This window comes from Haliotis asinina, chromosome 12 (genome assembly GCF_037392515.1).
Source record: "Haliotis asinina isolate JCU_RB_2024 chromosome 12, JCU_Hal_asi_v2, whole genome shotgun sequence".
NCBI classification, from domain to species: Eukaryota; Metazoa; Mollusca; class Gastropoda; order Lepetellida; family Haliotidae; genus Haliotis; species Haliotis asinina.
In genome coordinates, this window is record NC_090291.1 from 5,798,261 (window position 1) to 5,809,577 (window position 11,317).

An 11,317-nucleotide genomic window follows, 5' to 3' on the forward strand; every position below is an offset into this window, starting at 1 on the left:
TAACTGTACTTGTTTTAACGCGCCTTTGCATTTGCTTCTGGCAAGTTGTATACATACACGTGTTATAAATTCCGGATGCTCATGGGTCGAATAAAAGTATGAAAACTCTTGATGAATGGGAATATAAACTGCAGTATTGATCATGTGAACTAATAACATGATTCAACTTACGTACGTGGCATGGTATATATTTAATTTTCATCACGCACATTTTCACTTAATCAACTGAAGCATCATTTTATGACACCATCATCTTTGTACGTCGCAATCAGACTATCTTGTATCATGTATCTTGCGCAAGGTGGTCGAGACAAATGAATAACAACCTAGAGTGGCTATCCAAATGATAGACTTATAATTAACAGGGTGTAACGTTGGAGAAAAACAAGGAAGGAAATTTTCATTTTAAAAGATTCTGAACCTGCACGTTCTGTATGTTTATCTACATTGTATGATATTTCCATACATATGCGTTTTCCTACCTATATGGTACAGCTACTGCAATATTTCAACTGCAATAAGGTTTTAAGATAATATCAGGTAGCTTCGCGACATTCCGGAATACTTCGTATGATCCAAATATAGATACTTCCGGTGACGTCACTATCAGCAACCTCGAAGTGAGTAACAAGTCACAAGAAAGACTGTCAGCGCTGTCTCACGAGACGAAAACAGGCCCAGTTTTGTAATCGTTTTGAGTCGACAACAGAAATCAAGATGAAATTCAAGTTTAAGGAGGAACACACATTCGGTAAGAATCGATATGATACAAAAGGCAGTCGAAGAGACGTAGAATTGTATCAATCAGAGTGGTTTGTTTTTGTTTTGTCAAATGTAAACAATCCCACATGCAAACCTGATTATCACCACCGTTTGTAAATATGATACACTATCAGATACAAAGGTTGTCACGTTGCATTGAATTGTCTTACTACGTTGATTAAATAGCTGTTAGACTAAAATCAGAGGAAGACATGCACAATGAAACCTGATAAGTGATAGGACCCAGATGTGTCTATTGTCCTTCCCAAATGTTGATCGTAATGTCAGCGAGTAAGCTCAAGGAAAAATCCCATTTAAGGAAATTGATTCAACATAATACACGCTTTGTTTCGATATATTATCCTTAACAATCATCACAACACTGAATCGACGAAACAAAAGTGTCCGTGTCACTGTACATGTACACAGCTTGTCACAAGCATAAACATGGTAAAACAACACCTTTTTAGATGTTCCAGATTTAATGTACACACATTCTCGTTTCATCTCTGCATTTATTAACATAATGGCCTGCATAATAAAAACATTAGCTTTACAAGATTCTTTGAATATGTTATGTCGTGACCAATGTGTTGACTAGCAACTTTCATTGTTCCCTATTTGTACAGTAACATATAGGGCTAACTGAGATTCCTGGTTTGAGAATGAATAATGTGCCAGTTATGTAATGTGTAAAAGCCTGATATATATCATATAAGGAGATCTTAACTAAGTGTCAACTTGTGTGTTGACTTCCTGGGGTTTTTTGAACCAGTTTGTTACAAAAGATCCAGTGTTTATGTGTAACAAAAAACATAAAACAGACAAAGCGCAAAACATTCAGTCATATTCATTCCAAATCTGTTTGACAGCTGTATTTCTTTTTATTTTTTGCAGAACAAAGAAAAGCTGAGTCAACAAAGATCAAAACGAAATATCCAGAAAGGATTCCGGTAAGACAACTTTCATAAATTATGTCTTCTTCTTCTTATTTCTATAGTGACTTGGAATATTAACATGACCAATTCAACATTTTCATTTCTGCTTTGATAGCTAAGTGTGTCTTATTTGTTATGTATGTCATTCTTGGCATAAATACTGAAATTGTGATTTTGTTAACAGGATGGAGTGAAAGTTATATGAAGTGTTATCCTAGTTGTTTGTTTTGGATAAAAACCCTTACAATAAAAATCATACTGCTGTTGCTTGTCATACTTCTGTGCATGCACTTGTTGACAGTTACAGGTTACTTTATATTTTACATGAAGAACTTTAAGATCACTTCTTGAGTTTGATACTTTCACTGTGTCCTAACATGAAGGTTAACCCTTGGCCATTATTCTACCAAGGTCATTGAATGTCAGTGGTGTATACACAGTCAGCACTGAAAACTTTGTATGTGTTTTTTTAACATTTTTGTATGATGACGGGTCAAGAAGGTTCCTAGAAACCACAATAGGAATGATAAAGACTTTTTATTTCATAAAACATGAGTCCATGACGTCACTGTACTTTCTCTCCCAAGTTCTAATTGCCAGTTTAGAAATATTGGGTACTTGTTTGAAAATGGAAACCGTTTCTTGGGCTATGTGTTATTTGACAGAGACAGATGTTTGTGTGTGATGAAGTAATTACACTTGTTACATCACGTCCAGTGGGTCACTGATCACAGTGCTAGTATCTGGGGTTAGTCACGGATCAGTGGATGGTCAGCAAGTTCAGTGAGGCATGATGGCTGCTGCTTAAACATAGCTGGAGGCCATCTTGCGCAGGTTTAAATGAACCATGTCAACATCAGCTTTAACATGTTTAACACTGGTTGTCAGTCATCGAATTGAATAGCTAATTGGTCTCTTGTCTCAGTGTTTTGCTAATGTGTGAAATGCCAGGAAAACAATGATAGTGGTGTGGTGTTAGGTGTCTTATGTAATAGAAGTAACCTGGAGATCTTTATCCATGTAGACTTGTTTCATGTCAACATCATATCTGTGATGCCTGCTGTTATCACCAACTGTCAATAATGGACCAGACTATCACTGGACAGTGTCCAGAAAATTGTTTACAAAATACTGGCATCCAGCCTTGCTTTAAGTTATTACTATTCTTTATACTGAGATGTTACTGTGTCTCATGGCTTGATTTGTAATTGCTGTTGGACTTCCGCTTCTCTTTCCAGAAGTGTTCTAACAGCACCAAGCAGAACATTCCATCACCGATACGATGAAAATCTGAAATAAAAAATCATGCCTTCAGATTCTACAGTGACAGTTTTCGTTGCATACATTATTTTTTTCTCAGGTGGAGCATAAATATTGTTTTATTTGTTCTACCCTTCCCCATCCCACCGACTGTCTGCACCATTGACAAGAATATTGTCAATGCCTTCATGTCTTCCCTAATTCATGAATTTTATCCCAATATTCATAGTGTTGCTTCTTACCTAATTTTACCAACAGTTTCAGTGTATTGCCCCATCTCTGTATAAGATGGTTGTGTCTCAATGTGGAAATTTACATTATTTTACCGACAATGCCACAATGTTACCCCACCTCCTAACTGTACAGTGTCACAATGTTAACCCACACCTCATTGTACAAACAGTCACAGAGTTGCCCCATACCTGATTGTACCGACAGTGTCACAATGTTAACCCACACCTGACTGTGCTGACAATGTCACAAAGTTACCCCATCCCTGATTTTATTGACAGTGTCACAATGTTTACCTGCACCTAATTGTACTCTCAGTGTCACCAAATTACCCCACACCTGATTATACTGACAGTGTCACAAAGTTACCCCATCATGGATTGTACTGACAGTGTCACAATGTTACCCCACACTTGATTATACTGACAGTGTCACAATGTTACCCCATACCTGATTATACTGACAGTGTCACTATGTTACCCCATACCTGATTATACTGACAGTGTCACAATGTTACCCCACACCTGATTATGCTGACAGTGTCACAAAGTTACTCCATCACAGATTCTACTGACAGTATCACAGAGTTACCCCACACCTGATTATACTGACAGTGTCACAATGTTACCCCACACCTGATTATACTGACAGTGTCACAATGATACCCCACACCTGATTATACTGACAGTGTCACAAAGTTAACCAACACCTGACTCTACTGACAGTGTCACAATGTTACCCCACACCTGATTATACTGACAGTGTCACAGTGTTACCCCACACCTGATTCTACTGACAATATCACAGAGTTACCCCACACCTGATTATACTGACAGTGTCACAGTGTTACCCCACACCTGATTATACTGACAGTGTCACAAAGTTACCCTATCACAGATTGTACTGACAGTGTCACAATGTTACCCCACGCCTGATTATGCTGACAGTGTCACAAAGTTACTCCATTACAGATTCTACTGACAGTATCACAGAGTTACCCCACACCTGATTATACTGACAGTGTCACAATGTTACCCCACACCTGATTATACTGACAGTGTCACAAAGTTACCCTATCACAGATTGTACTGACAGTGTCACAAAGTTAGACCACGCCTGATTATACTGACAGTGTCACAAAGTTAACCCACACCTGATTATACTGACAGTGTCACAAAGATACCCCACACCTGATTATACTGGCAGTGTCACAATGTTACCCCATCACAGATTATACTGACAGTGTCATAATGTTACCCCACACCTGATTATACTGACAGTGTCACAATGTTACCCCACACCTGATTATACTGACAGTGTCACAAAGTTACCCTATCACAGATTGTACTGACAGTGTCACAAAGTTAGACCACACCTGATTAAACTGACAGTGTCACAGAGTTACCCCACACCTGATTATACCGACAGTGCCACAAAGTTACCCCACACCTAATTGTACTCTCAGTGTCACATTTACCCAAACCTGATCACATAGTCACCCCATACCTGATTATACTGACAGTGTCACAATGTTACCCCACACCTGATTATGCTGACAGTGTCACAAAGTTACTCCATCACAGATTCTACTGACAGTATCACAGAGTTACCCCACACCTGATTATACTGACAGTGTCACAATGTTACCCCACACCTGATTATACTGACAGTGTCACAATGATACCCCACACCTGATTATACTGACAGTGTCACAAAGTTAACCAACACCTGACTCTACTGACAGTGTCACAATGTTACCCCACACCTGATTATACTGACAGTGTCACAGTGTTACCCCACACCTGATTCTACTGACAATATCACAGAGTTACCCCACACCTGATTATACTGACAGTGTCACAGTGTTACCCCACACCTGATTATACTGACAGTGTCACAAAGTTACCCTATCACAGATTGTACTGACAGTGTCACAATGTTACCCCACGCCTGATTATGCTGACAGTGTCACAAAGTTACTCCATTACAGATTCTACTGACAGTATCACAGAGTTACCCCACACCTGATTATACTGACAGTGTCACAATGTTACCCCACACCTGATTATACTGACAGTGTCACAAAGTTACCCTATCACAGATTGTACTGACAGTGTCACAAAGTTAGACCACGCCTGATTATACTGACAGTGTCACAAAGTTAACCCACACCTGATTATACTGACAGTGTCACAAAGATACCCCACACCTGATTATACTGGCAGTGTCACAATGTTACCCCATCACAGATTATACTGACAGTGTCATAATGTTACCCCACACCTGATTATACTGACAGTGTCACAATGTTACCCCACACCTGATTATACTGACAGTGTCACAAAGTTACCCTATCACAGATTGTACTGACAGTGTCACAAAGTTAGACCACACCTGATTAAACTGACAGTGTCACAGAGTTACCCCACACCTGATTATACCGACAGTGCCACAAAGTTACCCCACACCTAATTGTACTCTCAGTGTCACATTTACCCAAACCTGATCACATAGTCACCCCACACCTAATTATACCGACAGTGTCACAAAGTTACCCCACACCTGATCATTCTGACAGTGTCACAAAGATACCCAACACCTGATCATTCTGGCAGTGTCACAATGTTACCCCATCACAGATTATACTGACAGTGTCATAATGTTACCCCACACCTGATTATACTGACAGTGTCACAATGTTACCCCACACCTGATTATACTGACAGTGTCACAAAGTTACCCTATCACAGATTGTACTGACAGTGTCACAAAGTTAGACCACACCTGATTAAACTGACAGTGTCACAGAGTTACCCCACACCTGATTATACCGACAGTGCCACAAAGTTACCCCACACCTAATTGTACTCTCAGTGTCACATTTACCCAAACCTGATCACATAGTCACCCCACACCTAATTATACCGACAGTGTCACAAAGTTACCCCACACCTGATCATTCTGACAGTGTCACAAAGATACCCAACACCTGATCATTCTGACAGTGTCACAAAGTTACCCCACACCTGATTATAATGACAGTGTCACAAAGTTACCACACACCTGATTATACTGACAGTGTCACAAAGTTAGACCACAGCTGATTATGCTGACAGTGTCACAAAGTTACCACTCACATGATTGTACAGACAGTGTCACAAAGTTACCCCACACCTGATTGTACTGACAGTGTCACAAAGTTATCCTACCCTGATCATACCAAAAGTGTCACTCAAAGTGTTAACAAATTAACCCCTACTTTTGTTGCAGGTGATAGTGGAGAGGGATCCCAAGAGTCAGATACAGAACATCGACAAGAGAAAGTTCCTTGTTCCTAATGACATCTCAGTGGCTCAGTTCATGTGGATTATACGCAAACGCATTCAACTTCCGTCGGAAAAAGCCATCTTTCTTTTTGTAGGGAAAATACTGCCTCAGTCAAGGTGAGTAGGTTTTTAACTTGGTAATTTGAATCTGGTCCACAGGCAGGATTCATCTCCGGTATCTCAATCTTTATTTGTGTATAAAGGTGCAGGATAGTTCCCCAGTATCTCATTGTTGTCAAAAGTGCAACTGAATAAGGATTGTGTGTCCACAAGGGGAACATAGTTGACTTTTACCCCATACAATGTTGTTGATGCTTCAGTCATCAGTAGTTCACCCGTATGATGGTGGCAATACCCTGATAGTATTGACTGGTGCTCTTGCTATCAACCACCGTCTTTCCTCATCATCATTTGCGGGTTACTGTGATATTAATGGGACATGGAGCCTTGTTGCTCCTGCTATAAATGTCTTCCAAAATGGTGAAAATGTGGTGGTCAGTGTGCAGCTCAACTGCTGAAGGGATATTTGAGATGGGTCCTAGTTTTCCCTGAAGCTCTGAACGTACTGAGAAACTACCTGCAATGTATAAGTTATCACAGATTGTGAATCCTGAGTGAACTTCAGATGCTCTGAGGCTTGGCAAGTTGCTTGTAGGTTACGTTATTTATTACCCACTGGTCATTTTCGTAAAACATATATCAAGATGTGTGTCTGCTGATCTCACACTGAAACAACACATCAGTGACGCTAAGCAGACAATGGCTTCATATGACATCTCATTGCTTTGACCCCTGTAGACAACTGGAACAATCAGTGATATGTAGGTCAGTCAGACCTACTGAAAACATTGTCATCCATATCTGTTTCCCCCGGCAGATAATTATAGACTTACTTGTGTTAATATATATAGGTACAGCAAAGAGTATGGAGTAATTCAGTGTAGTGATGAAACCTGAGAGGTATATTTGTCTGTGACCTGTGTGTCCTGCAGCGGTATTATGTATCATGAGTTATTGATTCAAGTGAATCACCAACACTTGTCTCCGGTGTCAGTGAAGGTGCTGTAGGGATGCGTTTCCATTATCATGTATATGGCAAATCCATACTTGGGATCAATATTTCCATATTTCTACAACACCTAGCTTTCAAACTATGTAAATGTGATGAACAATGAACAAAAATGTTTGGGTTTTGTTGAGAGTAATCTAACAGAAATGTTACATGGAATATCTTGGTTTGATTTTAGACACTGAAGAAATCAAGATTTTCACGAATTTGATACAATATCTATCTAGAAAGAAAGAAAGAAAACCTGGGATGAAACCCTTAAGACTGATGAATGCCTTAAAAATATATATTTTGATTATATTTAAAAATTGCTCACCATAAGCTCTCCAAGTCCAATTATCGATAGTGGATTTGATTTCCTATTGCCAAACACTAATTCATGTGCCCCCTCAACTTTGTTGCAGTGCAAGCATGGGCCAGGTTTATGAAGATCATAAGGATGAGGATGGATTTTTGTACATAGCTTACAGTGGAGAAAACACCTTCGGCTTGTAGCTGTGTCAGCAGCTGGACTAATATGTTTCATTGTATGCTGTCATGCTTGAAGATTTGAGACAGGAAGCCACACTGATGCTGATATCGTGCAGTGCATTCATGATGGCAGAAAAAAAATGTGATATCTTTGTTGAAAGTGAACATGGTTAAAGTATTTGTCTTATTGTACTGTAGTAGTGTTGATCCGTGATTTAATGTATGTGTTTGCATTCCGCCTTTATTTGTAACCATGGATACCAAGCCCAAGGAATCCGACATTCCCTGTTCAACAACAGACACAACAATGGCATCAAATTTTGTCGTATCGCATGTGGTCAATTTCATTTTTTATGGTTCTATATATATCAGGGTTCAAATGTTCAAAGCTCTTGTTTCAAATAAAACTGGTGTTGCATCCTGTATTTTGTAAGAGGGAGGGAATCAAAACCTGACGAATGTATTATCTTATGTTCAGTATCTGAAGGGATGCATTTTCATGAAAAGCGTCTTTTTATTTAGCTGAAAACCAAGCATCCCAAATTCCAGTGCTTACTGAAACTAGTATTATCATGTGAGAGATATAGTATTAAAGTATTGTTTTAATGTGTTGTTTTATGAAACTGTATATATCTTTGTACAGGAAGTAGATGATTTTCTTCTGTTTGTAAACATATCTATTCTACATACATTTCAAATATTGATATAATTAACTGGTATCGGAAATGTATCAACTGTGTTATGGCGACTTTTACAAATATTATAATGCATGTTATATGCTGAACACATGACAGCAATATTCTGGGCTAAATGCTCTCATACAGTGTTATCCAGCTTGACCACAATCACAGTATTAGCTTTGATAGGTGATTTATTTACATAAGATTTGAAAGAGAGTTATCTCTAATTGTCTTCCTGTGGAATGGGAAATTTCTTTCTATGTTAGAAATTGTTTTTTTGTTTTTGTTTATGCTGTGTGCGTATTAGGAGATACACTCAAGTTTGACTTCATAGACGTTCATGTATTGAGATCAGGTTATAATTTTTTTCAATTTTAGTTGATCTGGCACAAAATATTTCAATTCATTCCAGTCAGTGTGGAGTATCATCTGACTCTTTGCACTGTGATGGCTTCCGTGTTTAGGATATTGTGGGGCAACACCTAGTCACATTAACTGACTTTCTGTGCCAATATGAATGTAGACAATGTTGCAGATTACAAATTAACTTCAAGAATTTTTCATTTGATATGTTGTCATACCAAGGTTTTAAATAAAGTAGTCTTGTAGAAGAAATCCTTGACTTACCAAACATTAGAGACGTGCATAGAGTTTTTATGAATTATTGTGACAAGGTCGTTATGAGACATTGCTGCGGAAACACGTGGTTCTCAAGACTTTGGATTCCAAACTGGAGTAAAAATGTCTCCAGTTTACACTGATATAATCAGATATGGTGTAGTGGTTTGTTAGTTTGATTTCTAATACCTGAAGGAGTTATAAAGCTGAGTTTTTGATGATTAAATCTAATGCTTTTAAAGATGTTAGAAGACCTACAATTTAAGTCAAAATGAACTATACAAATACACTTCCTAATTAGATGTCCAGAGCTTGTAGCTTGAAGGCTTCGACAATCTGGGACCTTTATGTGTTTTCCTGAACATGCTTCTTCACTGCATAGTTGCTGAAGCGTCAGGGTTTACTAGTCTAGTCAGAAGAGCTTTGTCAGCAGACAACATACGGCTTCCAGGAACATTTTGGGTCACACGATCAGCTCTGATGTTGCGAACTTCAAAGAGGTGGTCACATTAATGTGTGAAATGTAGATGTGGTGAGCTGTGCCTTCTGTCTCCCTATAGTTGATAGTCCCACCATCAAATGACCCTTGCTGGGCTTTTCTATAAGTTAGGGTTTTTCTCGAGTACTGGTATTGCTTAACATATTTCTGTCAATATTTCATATCAGACATACTTAAGGGAACAGGTCTGAACATGTCAACTGAACAGGAGGTGTTTTGTAATGTGAAAAATCTCTGCTCAGTGGGTGTGCATGTTTTACTTTGTAATTGTTGTGTTATTATATTTTTTGTTGGTAATCTTCAACACTCCATATCTGATTCAGGAGGCTTTGTATGGCTGGAGAAAGCGGCTGTCATCAGTACCCATCACTACAATCAGTGTGTTGCCCTGTCAACAATGGTACAACATCCTTAATGATGTCATATAACAGCCATATTTCTCTATCTCAACCGTTTAGACCCACGGGACAAAGCCAGAATTATATGTAATGAACTTTTTTCATTTTAATTTTTTTACAATAAACTGTTAGATTATTTATTTATTTGCTTGATATCCCCATCTAAGTGAAATAGAATAAGACTTCCTGGAAGGAAATTCAAATAAAAATGACTTACTTAACCCTGGAGATACTTTTACTTGGTCAGATGCATTGTATGTAGTCTCGTGCCACTTCAAACATTTTACCAACCAAATAAAATCTGCATTATCACAACCAGTTTTTGCACCAAATAGTATTTATAATTCTTGTGCATATTTGGAATTCTACAACCTAATTGGAAAGCAGTAATTAACACCCATAAATTATGTTGCCAAGATGCCTGTTCAAATCGTACACCGGGTACCATCACTGTGTTGCAAAAAAAATATATACAAATATCCATCAGGTTAAGGTAAACCAGTTTTGAGCCAGTTTAGACAACCTGGGCACACCCTCTAGTTGGGATCTTTGAGTTCCCATTCCCACAAGCTGCAGCCTGAAACAGCTCCTTTTGGAGGTAAGATTTGCTTGTGCATGTTGCCTTTGTTCAGTTGCAGTTCTTCCTCTGTAGCTGTCAGGCATTAAGGTTTCTGTAGGAGCATACATGTATCCAGGACCCATATGCTTGAATTCTGAATTCCTATTTGAACAGCGCCTGTAGTATGCATGTAACACTGATTGTTCCAAAGTAACACCGGAGGTTGTGATGTAAGGTTCCTGCGTACGTCTTGCTGAAGTTGCCAAAATATCCAATCACCTTTGATTGATATTGCCCTTTTTACCTCACAATCTGCTTGGCGCCTTTGTTTGGCAGGCTTGGAATGGAAGTATTCAAAACCAAAGTGACCATGTTTTTGTCTCTCACCTGTGTCCATTCCCTGGACTGTGTTGTTTGAAGGTTGGTGTCAGACTGGGGACGCTTGTCACGTCCACCTGCCCAGTGTCAGACGTACTCATGCTTGTGAATAAAGTATTCAAACTTAA

The 11,317-nt window shown here is 38.8% G+C and overlaps 1 protein-coding gene across 1 annotated transcript; it reads left to right on the top strand.

Moving 5' to 3' along the window:
- Positions 1–579: 579 nt before the first annotated feature.
- Positions 580–11,317, top strand: LOC137258049 (gamma-aminobutyric acid receptor-associated protein-like 2). Its single transcript, XM_067795594.1, has 4 exons — positions 580–751; positions 1,660–1,715; positions 6,462–6,634; positions 7,991–11,317. The coding sequence occupies exons 1-4, from the start codon at positions 718–720 to the stop codon at positions 8,079–8,081; spliced, it is 354 nt and encodes a 117-aa protein (XP_067651695.1). The 5' UTR covers positions 580–717; the 3' UTR covers positions 8,082–11,317.

Bases quoted from the DNA above. Each gene is read 5' to 3' on its own strand.
- LOC137258049 (XM_067795594.1), top strand. From the start codon at position 718: ATGAAATTCAAGTTTAAGGAGGAACACACATTCG. The intron at 752-1,659 runs GTAAGAATCGAT...TATTTTTTGCAG, and splicing joins TAAGGAGGAACACACATTCG to AACAAAGAAAAGCTGAGTCA. The intron at 6,635-7,990 runs GTGAGTAGGTTT...ACTTTGTTGCAG, and splicing joins AAAATACTGCCTCAGTCAAG to TGCAAGCATGGGCCAGGTTT.